The sequence below is a fragment of the Pogona vitticeps genome, chromosome 14, assembly GCF_051106095.1.
Source record: "Pogona vitticeps strain Pit_001003342236 chromosome 14, PviZW2.1, whole genome shotgun sequence".
Taxonomy (NCBI): Eukaryota; Metazoa; Chordata; class Lepidosauria; order Squamata; family Agamidae; genus Pogona; species Pogona vitticeps.
The window spans coordinates 10,387,318-10,403,761 of NC_135796.1; the positions used below are offsets into that span (position 1 = coordinate 10,387,318).

Sequence of the window (16,444 nt, forward strand, 5' to 3'; positions counted from 1 at the left end):
AGTCGAGGTACGGCAGCTCTGCAGCTAGAGGAATTTAACCAGAAATCCAAAACTCTGCAATAGCCCTTTCCACATTTTCCCTTATTTTCCCTTATTGTTTTATGCTGCTCTTGGGATAGGGATAGTGTTGTGCACCTGTACAGGACTTTTCCCTGTGCCAAGAAAACACAAAGTTGGAATCACCAGAGCATTAATTGAAGGAGAAAATGTCACCTTTGGAGAGAAAGATTGAGTGCCTTCAATCAAAAAAGTTATCTTCCTTTTTTTTTTTTTTTTTGGTCTAGCAGGAATATTCCTTTTTTGATCTTTATTTCAAACAAAGTGTCTCTCAAGAGCCCTCTGCTACATTGTTGAGTGGCTAGAACTGTTACTTTCATTAATAAAAATAGCCTCAAAAGCTGTCCCTTGTTTATCAATGCTTTTGATGTTTTACTCAGATGCAACTCAACTCGTGCCATCTGAGAAGCACCGCGCTCGATCTGTATGCAACGTACGTTCCGTTGAGCGTGCTCTCCTTGACTCAAGGGTACCTTGAACAAGTGGAACAGGGGAGAGTGTCGTCATTCGTGTTTTGGTAGACTCTGTTGTATTTTGTTTGCAACACAGTTGTTGGGTAGGGTAAGCAGTGTGGCAGATTGCTAGGTCTTTCACAGGGGGAGGGAAGAAACCAACCTTACCCCCCCCTAACCTACCAGGAACAGAGAAAGAGCCATGTGAGACCACGAGCTCTCATCCTCCCACAGGAGTCAAGCAGGTGGTTGTGGAAGACCACCAGCAGGACCTGAATGCAACAGTGGCCTCTGGCTTCTAGGTAGGATAATTTAGCGAGAAGCTCCCTCTGCAACGGTTCCCAGCCTTGGGTCTTCAGGTGTTTTTGGACTACAACTCCCAGAGATCCTGGCCAGCACAGCTACTGGTTGAAGCCATCTGGGAGTTTTCGTCCAAGAACATCTGGGGACCCAAGGTTGGGAACATTTCTCTATGGAATCTATGGAAGACGACTCACCCCATGGATCTCTGGGGCAACTCCCAAGAAGCCGTGCAAATGAGGGGCTGTTCCTTGCTGCTTCCCAGCCAATACACAGGGAGAGAAGTACAGTACAGAAGTAGAAAGACATACTGTATTTTTCCATGTATAAGACCATACTTTTGTCTAAAATCTTTAGACTAAAAATTGAGGGTCATCTTATACACAGAGGTAAGCTGAGGAGAGAACAAAAACAAGTGGAGGGGAAAGCAGGGATCAAAGTGATCCTGCAGGGCTTTGATCCCTTTCCCCCTACACTTGCTAAGCCCCACTTAGATTTCTTAATTTGGGGTTAGAAAAGTGGGTGAGGGGGCCTTATACATGAGGGTGTCTTATACATGGAAAAATATGGTATCTTTTTTGCCTTCTGGTTTCTCCTCCAACTCCTAGAAGTCTTCCAGGGCAATTCTAGATGTCTTCTAGATTGTAGAAGTCTTTAAAATGGCAAAAAAGTCCCACCCTGGTCTCTGAATTCCCAATCCAGCTGGGGGATTCTTGGAGCTGTCATCAAAACAAGACAAGTCGCTTTTCCCCATCTTGTAGGGTCGCATGGAAGTGAAATTCACTGTGTGGTGGCCTTCCTTTTCTCTGCCTCCACTCAGCTCCCGCCAACTGGCTTCCAAATTCTAGAAAGCGGAGAGATAAAGCACCTCGCCCTGTCTCTACTTCCTCCGTATTACACCGAATAGGTCGCTCTTAGAGGAGGCACCGTTTTCTGCTTTGTTCTACAGTTCCCACAATGCCCTTGGCAGCTATAGTGTTCTGGGAGCTAAGGTCCACAAATACAGATCTATGGACTTTCAGTCTCTATCACATCCTTTGCCCCCTCTAAAAGGTAAAGGTAAAGGTTCCCCTTGACAATTTTTGTCCAGTCGTGTTTGACTCTAGGGGGCGGTGCTCATCCCCGTTTCCAAGCCGTAGAGCCAGCGTTTTTGTCCGAAGACAATCTTCCGTGGTCACATGGCCAGTGCGACTTAGACACGGAACGCTGTTACCTTCCCACCGAGGTGGTACCTATTGATCTACTTGCATTTGCATGCTTTCGAACCGCTAGGTTGGCGGGAGCTGGGACAAGTGACGGGCGCTCACTCCATCACGTGGATTCGATCTTATGACTGCTTGGTCTTCTGACCCTGAAGCACAGGCTTCTGTGGTTTAGCCCACAGCGCCACCACGTCCCTGTTTTGCCCCCTCTACCACTCCCCATTTCTGATAAACTAGGAAGCCCCGGTTGCTGTAACCTTCCCACGCTGAGGACTTGCTCCAGTGGAAAATACATTTAAAGAACAGCAAAATGCCATTAAATATGCTGTTTGTATTGTTGAAGTGCTGAGCCCCAAAAGATATACCATCTACTGGTAGCCACGGCATAGGAATGATAAAGAAGCTTCCCCAGATTTGATTACACTGTGTTCGCATCATAGATTTGCATTATCGTGAAATTTGTGTAATTTCACTTTTCCTATTTTGCTTGTGTTGTTGTAACTTGTAAATGCCATTAAAGGTTTCAGAACAACAACATAGATTTGCATTACAGATGGCAATGAGTCTCAGGGCTGCCGGCAGAAACCCTGAAATACAGATGTGACCGCCCGGAATGGCCTTGGGTAGCCAGATGGATGGTCTAAAAAAAATTAAATAAATAAATAAATAAAATCTGACCTGTGGCAGCCAGGCCGATGAAAAAGAATTTTAAAAATACAGTTTGTTGACTCATGGCAATAGACCAGTTCCAGCCTTTCTAGGCAGTTCTTTTGTAAAGCTAATGGGTCTTCATGACTAGTTCAAGTCTAAGCCCAAAATGGTTTGCATTGGGAGACACTCCTGTGCTGCAGTACTTACTACCCAGTGACCGTCAGCATTGCAAGTAAGCTCAGAGATAAAAAGGCAAATATCGGAGCAGGGGCCTGTTAGACTTACTGATAATCTAGAAGACACACACACACACACACACACACACACCGCTGTTCCTAGCATCATTTTCAATTCCCCTTCCTTGGCTAATTGTCCGGACTATGGAATTTGCCTTGTTCACAGCCAGCTGCAGACTGAGCTGATGTTTTCATCAAACTAGCCACTGTAACTAGAAACTATACTCAATTCGAAACTCAGTAGAGCACCTCTGGTTATTTCCTGGTGACCCTTGTCTTCAGTCATCATGTTCTTCAGGTTCAAGTTGGATCCACTGATGGTAATACAGGCGAGGTTTAGAAAGGTTGATGTCAGAAGTTCATGGACAGCACCATAGACAGTGACCTATGGAGCAAGATTCGAGATTATTTATTTAATGGTTTATAAATTGGTTTAATAGGCAGCATATACCATAGGACCCCCCCACCCCGGATCTGTGGGGGATTGGTTCCAAGCCCTTCTCCCACAGATGCGGAAATACACAGGTAATCCGCTATTTTAATAGTGTATGCTAAACAAAGCATGCACCAGCATGGTGCTGTGATGCTGGAGGAGACTCTTGAGAGTCCCCTGGACTGCAAGGAGAACAAACCTATCCATTCTAAAGGAAATCAACCCTGAGTGCTCCCTGGAAGGACAGATCCTGAAGCTGAGGCTCTAAGACTTTGGCCATCTGATGAGAAGAGAAGACTCCCTGGAAAAGACCCTGATGTTGGGAAACTGTGAAGGCAAGAGGAGAAGGGGACGACAGAGGATGAGATGGTTGGACAGTGTCATTGAAGCTACCAACGTGAATTTGACCCAACTCTGGGAGGCAGTGGAAGACAGGAGGGCCTGGCGTGCTCTGGTCCATGGGGTCACGAAGAGTCGGACACGACTAAACGACGAAACGACGAAACGATAAACATATGGTATAAATATAGAAAGAATGTATGACTATTTATCTCTCCACTTGGATCAGTGATGGAAATAGAGAATTTTCCTGTTAATATGAAAGTTTATGCAGTCCGGACACAACAACTAAACAACAACAAAACAAAACATGGTCTCTGGCTCATTCTGGAGACCCGTTTTGGTAACTTCATCTTTAGAAACATATATTTCTAAGATTTGTTTTCAATATTTTTAATATATTCAGACTGTGGATAAGTGAATCCTTGGACACTGATCCCACAGATTAAGGGTTCCTATTGTATTACTCATCTTCTCTCTACTTTATGCTGATGTCAGTGAGATAGGCCAGGTTGAAGGGGAGGGACTCCCCCAAGATCACTTGATGGGTCTCGTGGTTCATTGAGAACTAGGACCATCTCTCTAGTTCCAGTGCACCACTAACTACTACATACCACAGAATAATAGGATGGCTAAAAGGTGTTGTGCTTCACCCGTTCAAATGACTTGAACATGCTCATTCCCAATATGACTTTTCAACACATGGTTTCCTTTTAATTTTTTTATGTTCATGAGAATGACAAGACTCATTTTCCACCAGCCTCCCATGTCAATCCTTGGTGTGACATTTTGATCTGATTCAGATTCCAATGTTGTGAAGGAACTGTATCAAGATTATACATTTCTAGTGAAATACCTATATTCCTTCTATAAAGATTTTTTAAAGGGGGGGGGGAGATTAAAGGTGTGCTGTTCAGTGATTCACCCAGATTTAACAGTCACACCTTTAACCAAGCAGGAAAATATACACATATCACTAAGTATTTGATGCTTTTGTGAAGTGTTCTTACTCACTTGATGCATTAGTCCAGATGGCTATATAGCCCTTCCTTTCAAATTTACCAGAAATCCTAGAGCACCTTACAAAATTATACCTATTAAGAAGACATACTAAAAACAAACATCAAGCATCTAGCAGTAAAAACACCAGATAACATTAACTCCCAAAGGTCTTGGAGATTTTTTTTAAAAAAAAAACTTCAGCTGTTGTGTAAACCAACCTCCACCAACCTCATGCTCTCCAAATATTTTGGAAAATACCCTCTGTAACCCACTGTCATTAGCCTGACTGGGTGGGAGTGACAGAAGCCAAAAACATCCAGTGGGCAAAATGTTCCCAATTATTTTGTGCTTTCAGAATGATCCATCTCTGGAGAACACCTGTGTAGTTTGGTTTCCTCCCCCTGGCACCCCATCGCTTGTATTTCCCAGAAGCAGAATCTAAATTTTCTTGCTACACCTAGGGCTTAAAAGAATCATAATAAAGAACATTTAAAAAAATTAAGTTTGCTTGTTCGTCTTAATTATAAATGTATGCTGTTCCTGGGTGGGGGGCAGATTCTTTTTTGTACATTCCCCGCAAAATGATCATACTTTCCAGTGAGGCAGAGAGAGGTGACTACTATCCAGATGAGCGGGTGTCAATGTAAGCCAAGGTAGCACTATCTCTGCTTTATGACATCACAAAAGAATATTCAGAGTTCTGCGGCTTCCAACCTAGGAAAAGCCATACTACTTCGGATGACCATCTTAGAATGCTAGCTAACAGGAAGGATGGGGGAGCCAGGATACTCGCTCAGCCAATTTGAAGAGATCTCTTAAGAGTCGCCTCAGGTACTATGGAAGATGCGGATGTTCTTAAAAAGAGAGGCTACATTATGGGAATCAATCTGGGGGAAGGTTCCTACGCGAAGGTGAAATCTGCCTACTCCGATCGGCTGAAATGCAACGTTGCAGTCAAGATCATCGACAAGAAGAAAGCGCCTCGGGACTTCCTGGACAGGTTTCTGCCCCGAGAGATCGAGATGCTGGCCAGAGTGAAACACCACTCCATCATCAAGACGTACGAGATCTTTGAGACCTCCGACGGCAAAGTCTACATCGTGACTGAACTCGGCGTCCAAGGGGACCTGCTGGAGTTCATCAAGAGGAGAGGAGCCATTCCAGAAGACATCGCTCGGAAGATGTTCCACCAGCTGGCGAGCGCCATCAAGTACTGCCATGAGTTGGACATTGTCCACCGAGACTTGAAATGCGAGAATCTTCTTCTGGACAAGGAATTCAACATCAAGTTGACAGACTTTGGCTTCTCCAAACGGCTGGCGCGTGATGAGGATGGTAGGGTCATCCTCAGCAGAACGTTCTGTGGTTCTGCTGCCTACGCCGCTCCCGAAGTTCTCCAGGGCATCCCTTATCAACCTAAAGTTTATGACATATGGAGCTTGGGTGTGGTCTTGTTTATCATGGTGTGTGGCTCCATGCCCTATGACGACTCAAACATTAAAAAGATGCTGAAGTTGCAAAAGGAACATCGTGTGCACTTCCCCCGTTCAAAAGTGCTGTCGTACGAATGCAAGGACCTCATTTATCGCATGCTCCAGCCTGACGTGACCCGGCGGTTATGCATCGATGAAGTTTTGACGCACACTTGGATGCAAGAAAACAAATCCATTTCGGACACCACCTTGTCGAAACCAGGGGAGTGCTCCCACCACCAGCGCACCATCAGAGCCGTGTACGGAAAGGAATCGGGCCCAGAAAACTCGGAGAACGAAGAAATCATTCAAGAGGAACGGCATGTGGATATGGACAAGCTCTCGGGTCAGATGCAAAGGACTTCTCTTTGAAATGGTTGCCCTCCGAATCCCAAAATGGCCGACGGCTATTTTCTTGCAGCACCCCTTTGAGGAACGTGTTTAAATGGTTACATGCTGGAAAACTTTTGTGGAAAGACCGAAGCAGGAGGATAAGGGGAAGAAAGCTCTTTTCATCATCCGATTCTCAGAGGTTTCCACCTCTGAAGCCACGACAGCTGATAACATCCCGCTCCCCCATCCTTTAACTTTGTAAGAAGCACAAAATGGAAAGAAGAGAGCATTGATTTCCCCCTCCTCTTCTTCCTTGTTAATCTTCTCCAAATGAAAACTAATTGTCCATTGATTTCTCCATGATCTGGGACTTGGTCCATCCACCTTTCAGCTTGATGCCTAGGCAAGATCTATTATGAAGCATCTGAATAGCCGGGACCAGCTGATCTTGCACCATTTTTATGATAGACTCTCATGCTGCAAACGGACACCTTAATCCTTTAAAATCTCTGCAACTCTGACATGGAAGCTTCTTGTCACCGAAAGGTATATACCTATATATGAGCTGATGCTTCCAAGCAAGATAGCAACACCTGTGAAATTAAAGTTTAAGAAGATCTAAATCCACTAAAACTATGATCTAAAAGTTGGTGTCTGTGTGTGTGTGTGTGTGTGTGTGTTGTTTTCTTAAGTATTATCCATTGTTGGGGTGGGCTATGTGCGGCCCCTCCCAGTGGGCCAAACGCGCCCATCCTCTCTCACTATTGAGGATGCTTGCTGGATATGGTGGGATTTGAAGTCCGAGAAACATCTGGAAGGCTATCCCCACTCGGCTTGCAGAGCTGACGCAGCTAATTTTCAGATACAAACGCATAAAACATACACAGCGTTAGCACCCAGCAGAACTTGGGGTTTTTAAAATATATATATTTTTATTACATTTTATATATGAAAAAGAAAATAAACCAAAAACACATCTGCAATACATAACATTAAATCAACTAAACCTAAAGTACAGTAAAAGAGAATGCTTTCACTTTGGCTGTGGAGATGAGGAGCATCAGTTGGGGTTGTGTTACTATCTCAGAGGCCCCGTTGATTTGGTGTCTAGCCAGTTTTATGTTCCTTTAAAGTCAGAAGTTGCTTGGTGGCTCCTGCAAGTGCTAGTAACGTATCCTGGCTGAAATCCTGTTGCTTACCTATTCCCACAGCAAACGGCATAACTTGCAGCAGCTTCTTGCTGCCAATTAAGGGAGTCCCCTGCTTGGGTTTTTTGAGTGCATGCCAATTCAGTGGGTTGGCGTACGCCTTAAAATCCAGGCAGGAATTCATTAATTGTCAGTGAGAAGCCACTGTGAGTTGTGCCTTTTGCAGGTGTCCATGGAGCAGGATTTTGTCCACCAATTGAAGTCGAACATGTATTGCTGTTTCACATCTGAGGGCTCACTGTCTAGAAAACCTTGGAAAGGGTTGCCATAAGTCTTGATGGCACACTAGAGATACACACCTGGACACGACACTCACCATGGAAACCCAAGTGGCGTCGGTAGTTTGCACCGCCTTTTTCCACCTTTGGTGGATAGCCCGGCTGCGACCCTTGACATGGGGGCGCTCACCACCTTGGTACATGCGCTCGTAATCTCAAGATTAGACCAGTGTAACACGCTCTACGTGGGGCTACCTTTGAGGCTGATGCGGAAACTTCAGGTGGTGCAGAATGCGGCGGCCAGACTCCTTACTGGAGTGAGAAAATACCAGCATATCTCTCCTACTCTGGCCATGCTGCACTGGCTGCCCATCCGTTTCCGCATTGACTTTCAAGTGTTAATGCTTACATATAAAGCTTTAAACAGTTTAGGACCTCGATACTTGGCAGAGCGCCTGCTCCCACCAAGATCTACTCGGATCACCCGCGCGAGTCAGGAGGTGAGGCTGAGGAGCCTGACGCCGAGGGAGGCCCAGAGGGAAAAGACACGAAGCCGGGCCTTCTCGGCGGTGGCTCCTCGCCTTTGGAACAACCTTCCTCCGAAAATTCGCGAGGCCCCTACGCTGGGTACTTTCAAATGCCAACTGAAAACATGGATGTACATCCAGGCCTTCCCTCCTGTCAACTACTGATTCCTTTGCTTTGCTATTTATTGTTTATTTATTCCTGCACTATTTGTTATTGCTGTATGCTGATGTTTTTATGTTTGTTTAATTGTTTTTGATATTCTGTAAGCCACCCAGAGTGGTAGAGTATACCAGATGGGCGGGATATAAATCGAACAAATAAATAAATAAATAAAAATAGAGATGGCACACTAGATGGCACACTAGAGATGGACACAAACGGCTGAGGAGGTGTTCAGCGGTTCCCAGCCCCTCCTCCTCCAGTGGCCGCCCCCCCCCCCAGAGGCAGTGCCCCAGCTTCCCTACCCTGCCTCCTCTGGCTGCTGCCTCCAGTGGGCGGCTGCTGGAGGAGGCGGAACTGGGAAAATGCCAAACACCTGTTCCACTGAAAAACAAACCACCAGTTCAGTGGTTTGTCCACCTCTACTACACAAATGACTCATTTCTTTTTACCAGTTCTACCCTCCCATTGAATTTCCATAGCAGAGACGGATAGTCCGACTCTATCCACTGCCACACACTGGGTACCCGATGTGTAATAGCTGCTCTAAAAGCAGTTCCCTGAGGCTTCAAGCCAGAGATCAGGCAACCCCAACTACAGAGCTTGGAGGAGTTGAGTTCTTGAGCAATAACTCTTGAGGATTTGCTAGTACGGCCAGCGGCCACACAGGCTGGGAAATCCTGAGGTCCCCCCAAACTTCCATCCTCCTTCCTCATTATCTCTGCATTAGCAGCTCATTTTCTCTAAGTCAGGTAGAAAAAGCAGTTATTTTCCTCTACGATGGGGATCCAGTGGAGCTGGGCTCAAGAACTGAGAAAAAGCAAAGTGCGGGCATCTGAAACGTATGGGAAAAGCTTGGACCAGTGTTTGTCTTTGCGCAAAGTGGGTCCTTCCCTCCCACTTCTCCTGGGATGGGTCTCATGTAGGTCCACAGATAAAGCTGGAGAGCTTTGGCAGAACTGACCCTGTTCAGGAAACTTGCAGACAAGAAAAGGTTTACGGACGGACGGATGATGGCAGTAACCAATTTTGCACTTATTAGGAAAGAAGGCTGGAAAAGGCTTCTGGTGACATGAGAAATTTCAAAGAGCAGGATGGAGCCCTCACCTGGATGGTTTGCGAGACGGCTTTCACGAAGGGATGGTTAAGAATTTCCTGGGAAAGGTAGCAGGGTTTTGCAGTTCCTAAGACCCATTATGTGAAAGGACAACAACAACGACACCCTCCTATGATTTCCCCATTTGCAAGGCTTGTCTGTGTTTTTGGAGCAATTGAGAGGATATGGAGCTGCAGCAATGTCCTCTTTTATTGGGAGGAAGCCCCACTGACAAAGATGGGGCTTGCCTCTGAGTAAACGTACATGGGGTGAGGCTGCAATTTTCCTTTCTTCTGCAATAGACCATCGAGTCAGAATTGACTTATCGCAACCCTAGTAGAGCTTTTTTTACATGAGACACAGAAGGCTTGGTTTTGGCAATTCCACCTCCACCTCATGAGTTTCCAGATCAAGCGGGGATTTGAATCCAGGTTTTCTGAGTCCTGGTCCATCATTCTATCCATCCAGTGGTCCCCAACCTTGGGCCTCCAGCTGTTCTTGGACTACAACTCCCAGAAGCCTTCACTGCCACCTCCGCTGGCCAGGATTTCTGGGAGGTGAAGTCCACTGCACCACACCGAGTATCCTGTTTGGCACCAGCTGTCTAGAGATCAGATTTCCCAGCCTTATCTGGAGATGCTTGGGGTTGCAGGCCACACATCTTGTTGTGGGCTTTCCCCAAAATCTGAAAACTGTCTCATGCAAAGCTGGACCACCCATTTGTCAGGCTCCAGTCTGTGTACACAAGAGTTGGAGTGACTCCTTTCCTAGATTTTCAGGCAGGGCTGTCTAGGGTCAAGGTGGGCTGGGCAAGGATGATGCCTGTGGTGCAGGGGAGCAACTGCACCACAGAACTCTCCTACACGAAGGGGAAACTGTTGGCCTTTCTTCTGCTATAGAACCAAACTATGCTCCGAAAAAGCTTGTGTGTGTGTGTGTGCACACGTGCATGCTTGCTTCTGATTATCACTGGATGTTGATGCAGGGGATGACATTTTAATTTCTAGTTCCCAGCTACCAGCTGCTACTAACTATGGATTTCCCCCCATGCTTCAAGATCTTTATGGAATCCCTTCCTTCCAGGTTTTCCTCTCCTGCCCCTTTTTTTCTGCCCTTCGAAGAAGACATGCCTGTGGCGATGTAGCTCCACGTGGTAGAGAAGGAAAGAACAAAAGCGAGTACTGTTTGTAAAACCCTTTCTTGTGCGTCTTAGCCAAGAAGCGTCTGGACTGACCATTTTGGCTTTCAAGGGAGGGCTGAGATTGGGTTGCTCTCTCTATGCTCGTCTCAAAAGGGAATAACTCAATTTCAAATCCCTCCAAAAGGTTTCCCTCCCCAAAATGCATCGAAAGGGTATTAGAGATGTTGCAGTGTTTCCATCCACTGTGTTTTAAAAAACGGACCTTCAGCAAAATCATGGACACCCCGCCCCCCCGAATTCCCTGTCTTCATCATTGCTTTCTCCATCTGGAAAGTGATGTGTGGGTCCTGCATCATCCTTGCCCCCAGAGTGCACTATGGAACTTTTTGAATAATTCTTTTCCTTCAAAAAAAAAAAAGTTTAATAATTTTGGGAGTGTAAGGACTTGGTGGAACCCCAATGGTGCTTGGGGTGGGGGGCTCCATGTCCCCCACCCCAATTTCCAAGCAAGCAAGAAGCACGGGAAGCCAAGAGTTGTTGCTTGTACAGAGGGCCCACACAAGAATGGGACCCTCTCCTTGGCAGTCACAATACTTTCTGTATAAAGAAAGCACAATGAGATGGTGAGGCCGCCCCACTGTTGAAGTGTGGGGAATCCACCAATGAAGGCAACACCTGAATAGCGCTATAGTGGAAAAGACAGAGAGCCACCCTTCCCACACTGCCCAGAGCGTCTCATTATTCTGTTAATGCGACTCTCTAGCAATTACAGGAAGTGAGTCTCCCTTCCACCCCATTTCCTCATCTGTGGTTATAAACAAAGTCACCATCGGAGCAAATCAAGAGTATCTTATTTTTCAGACCCATCACATACTGGCCCCATCACATCCTGGCAAATAGAAGGGGAAGATATGGAGGCAGTGACAGATTTTACCTTCTTGGGCTCCATAATCACTGCAGATGGAGACAGCAGCCATGAAATTAAAAGAGCCTTCTTCTTGGGAGGAAAGCAATGACAAACCTTGACAGCATCTTAAAAAGCAGAGACATCACCTTGCCAACAAAAGTCCGAATAGTCAAAGCTATGGTTTTTCCTGTCATGATGTATGGAAGTGAGAGCTGGACCATAAAGAAAGCTGACCGCCGAAGAATTGATGCCTTTGAATTGTGGTGCTGGAGGAGGCTCTTGAGAATCCCCTGGACTGCAAGGAGAACAAACCTATCAGTTCTAAAGGAAATCAACCCTGAGTGCTCACTGGAAGGACAGATCCTGAAGCTGAGGCTCCAGTACTTTGGCCAGCTCATGAGAAGAGAAGACTCCCTGGAAAAGACCTTAATGTTGGGAAAGTGTGAAGGCAAGAGGAGAAGGGGACGACAGAGGATGAGATGGTTGGACAGGGTCATCAAAACTACTAATGTGAATTTGACCCAACTCCGGGAGGCAGTGGAAGACAGGAGGGCCTGGCGTGCTCTGGTCCATGGGGTCACGAAGAGTCGGACACGACTAAACGACTAAACGAAACGAAACAAATGAACGATAGAAGATATAAAAGACAAAAACATTGTGGCACCTTAAAGACTGCTCTGTTTTAATGCACGTTTTGTCGATCGCCTTGATGAAAGATTACAATAAAATATGGTATTTAAAGTACCACTATATATACAGTACTCCTTCCATGTGGGGCCTGCTCACACTGGAGTGAACGTATGGAGCAGCATTTGCCTCAGACGTTCTACATTTCCCCAAAGTGGTTATGCCAGTTGTGGCCAGAGGAAATAACTTAGTAATGAGATAAAAGAGACCACCCTGTCTGAAGGCCGTCCAAAACTGGAGTCTTTCCACAAGCGGTGAGGACATCACAGTCACGCCAGAGTGCAACGATCTCCAGTCATGGCTCAAATGCAATATTAATCCCAATTTACATATCTTATAACCCACCAGTCCCGTTCATTTTAGGGGGCTCCCTCTAGCCGGAAACAAACATTCGATTTAGCCCTGTATTTCTACAATTTAAATTAGAGTGGGCAATATCACGCAGCCCACACGCTGAATACAGCTCCCACGGGGCAAAATGCGACCCTTCATAACCCCTTGCGATTGCAATATATCCTCAATTAAAAAAAAAAAAAACAATCCTTGAAAAAATGGTTCAAAAATGTCCTTTGACCCTCTCCTGAGGGTGGTGAGGGCAATTTTGAAGTGTTTTTTAGGGGTCCCACCCTCCCTACGAGCCTCCAATGCCCCCCTCACTACCACATTATTTTTAATTGGTCTCTAGAAAGTAGAAAGGGGTTCTCTCTTCGTTTTTAAAGGCCCCTTTTTTGTTAAGAAAGCTGTTTAGGGGTAAGGGCTGCAAAAGGGTCCCAAGGCCCTGGAAAGGTTCTGTCGGTTCTCAAGGGTGAATGAAAAAATTGAATGCAAATCCTAACTGAGCTTCCACTTAGGATTTTTTTTTTAATTTATGTGGGTTGGTATTCTAAAATCACAATGACAGGTGGGGAAAAATGGTAAACACCTGTCATTTAATCTGTTGATTATTTACAATCTATTTAACAGGTCATTGATTTCTTTAACTTTGAGAACACCCAATTCACTCTTCTATGTGTCTGATGTCACGAGAAATGGAATTTTGACCACGGTGCCCAATGTAATCTTTGCAGTGAGAATCTGTGGAGAAGTAAAGTCAGTGGGGACAACTTACCTCATCTATGGTCTGGCGTTCTCATACACAGCTATTACATTCATGACACAATGGAAATTGCAATTCAAAGCCTTCAAATGCTAATTACTGCCTCTTGGAAATGCAACTTTCATCGAGCATCCAAACGTATGCCTGAGAAACTCATCAAATGACAGAGCCATGTAATTCCTCTTCTCAAACAATTTGAGGGATGCTTTCCAGCATCCCACAAAGTGGAAAGAAAATAACAAATCTCCTATATGTGTATAAAAAGCAAATAGATAAGGAGTCTGCAGGTTGCATGTACCAAACATTGAGGACTGCTTTTTCATCTTCTGTTATGAAAATAGCAAAGGAGTAGAGATTAGATTCTTTTCCATAAACCGTAACATTCCACTGCCAACGTTACTCCTCTCAATGAGGCAAAGCTGGAATGCAATTGTATTGGTATTGGGTTGTTTAATACTACACTGGAGTTTATTAAGGCACTAGCTACTGAGATCAGCTTTGTGACATCACCTGTTACACAATGCTCCGAGTTCTACCTCAACCAGCTTCCAAGAACACAGCAATATGCCCCTATGACCACCAGCCATGAAATCCCCTCTAATTGGCTGAATACATACGATAGCCATGTGGCCGGACATATCTTAACAGCTGTATATAGCATCATGGACGATGCAGCTGTCCTTAAAAAAAGAGGCTACATCATGGGAGCAAATTTAGGGGAAGGGTCTTATGCGAAGGTGAAGTCCGCCTTCTCTGAACGCTTGAAATTCGACGTGGCGGTCAAAATTATAGACCGGAAGAAAGCTCCTGCTGATTTTCTGGAGAGGTTTCTTCCAAGAGAGATAGACATCTTGGCCAAAGTGAACCACCGGTCCATCATAAAAACCTACGAAATCTTTGAAACCTCAGATGGCAAAGTGTACATCGTAATGGAGCTTGGCGTTCAAGGGGACTTGCTTGAGTTCATTAAGACCAAAGGAGCCCTGCCCGAAGAGATTGGCCGCAAGATGTTCCGCCAGTTATGTTGCGCCATTAAGTACTGTCACGATGCTGACATCGTCCATCGAGACCTGAAATGTGAAAACCTCCTCCTGGACAAAGATTACCACATCAAGCTTTCTGATTTTGGCTTCTCCAAGCGCTTGACGCGCGATGATGACGGGAAAATTATCTACAGCAAAACTTTCTGCGGTTCTGCGGCTTATGCAGCTCCGGAAGTGCTGCAAGGCATCCCCTATGAGCCCAAAGTTTATGACATGTGGAGTCTTGGTGTCATTTTGTACATTATGGTGTGCGGTTCTATGCCTTACGACGACTCCAACATTCGGAAAATGCTACGGCTGCAGAAGGAGCACAGAGTGCATTTTCCCAAGTCCAAAAACTTGACGGTGGAATGCAAAGATCTGATTTACCGCATGCTCCAGCCTGACGTGAGCCGGCGCTTGCGTATCGATGAGGTCTTAAGTCACATATGGATGCAGTCTTCCAAAGCCCGAGCCGTGTCGGTCACGTCGATCGCGAAAAATGGAGGAGAGTGCTCCCGGACGGTGGGTGAGCCAAAGGAAGAACAGAGAGCAGGCGTGGAACTGGATCACAAAACCGAGTCCAAGCCAAGGGTCCCAACCCGATTGGAAGTAGTAGAAGAAAAAGAGGAACCCGTTGAAACTGAAAAACGAGACCCTATCGAGGAGGTAACAGCTGAGTTGGAGATGACAGACCTCTAAAGCCACTAGGCCACAGGGGGTTCATCCATGCAGCCGGAGGTAGCCTGGGTAACCAAATGGACAAGGCAGTTTGGGGAAACAGACGAGAGGTTCATGGTTGAAAGTATTAGAGAAGGAGAGAGACTACAATGGGGGGAAAGGGGCTTTCTTAATATCAACGTTTTTTTTAAAAAAAAACAATTCTATTAAATATTTTGTAAATTTATATTTCACTGTAATTGTCAACTGCCTGTAATGGATCCCAGGAGCTCGTACAGAAAAGGTCCGACATTGGCCACTTATGGCTCTCTAGATCCACTTAGCCTGCAAACGGCACCAGGCCTGGCCAGCATGCCTAATAGCAAGGCTGGGATGAGAGCGACAGCTTGACATCTGGAGGGCCAGAAGTTGCTCATCCGCCAGCGGTTCAAATCCCACTTCAGAATTTCACTTGGGTGCCTTTGAAAATAATACACAGAAATTCTCAAGGGTGAGGCCTTACTAAAGAGGAACATGCAGTGCTAAGAATATCCTGCCGCTGAAAGCAGTTTGAATTTTTAATTTCTTTATCCCTCACCCATCTGGAAAAGGCATATGGGGACAGTCAGCGTCTATCCCAACCAGTCCCATAAAATTGCTAGATATCAGCAAATCATTCCCCAGGTTATAAAACAGAAGGGGCCGAGTTATGATCCTCCAGACTGGACTACAATTCATAAACGGCCTTCATTAGCAGGGCCAAGAGTGAAGGTTAATGGGATTTGGAGTCCAGAATCTTGTGAAGGGGCGCCTACTCCATTTCAGAAGACTTTAAAAGCCTCCCAACAGCAGAGTCTCCGAGAGGCCCTTCAGAGTCTTGTTGACATACAGGGAACCCCATTGTCTGCAGAAGTCACCTATGGATGCATCAATCTGGTGATTTATACAATGGAAATGTAGTTTGCAACACTGACACGTTACCCCACCTGATTTAGGGATGGGCAATTTGTAGCCTCCCAGATATTTCTGGACTGCAACTCCCATCATTCTTTGCCATTGGCTTTGCTCTCTCAGGCTGATGGATGTTGTAGTCAAACAGTCTAAGATGTAATTGTAGCCCAAAGGATGTTCAAGGTTGCAGTGGTGAGCAATCTGATGCTCCATCTCCCATCAGCCCCCTTCACTAAGGCCAACAGGGATGATGAGATTTGTACTCAAAACAGGGTCAAGAAAGAAACATAATTC

The 16,444-nt window shown here is 45.7% G+C and overlaps 1 protein-coding gene across 1 annotated transcript; it reads left to right on the forward strand.

Annotated features, from left to right (window-relative positions):
• The first annotated feature begins 5,237 nt into the window (after positions 1 to 5,237).
• Positions 5,238 to 16,094, forward strand: LOC110090732 (ribosomal protein S6 kinase alpha-2). The gene is made up of 2 exons (XM_078381919.1): positions 5,238 to 6,490; positions 14,166 to 16,094. The coding sequence occupies exons 1-2, from the start codon at positions 5,509 to 5,511 to the stop codon at positions 15,239 to 15,241; spliced, it is 2,058 nt and encodes a 685-aa protein (XP_078238045.1). The 5' UTR covers positions 5,238 to 5,508; the 3' UTR covers positions 15,242 to 16,094.
• Positions 16,095 to 16,444: the final 350 nt, after the last annotated feature.

What these genes read in the sequence shown, in the direction of transcription:
- LOC110090732 (XM_078381919.1), top strand. Translation starts at nt 5,509, where the DNA reads ATGGAAGATGCGGATGTTCTTAAAAAGAGAGGCTACATTATGGGAATC. An exon ending in GGATATGGACAAGCTCTCGG is followed by an intron (nt 6,491 to 14,165) that starts GTCAGATGCAAA and finishes ATATCTTAACAG; the next exon opens with CTGTATATAGCATCATGGAC.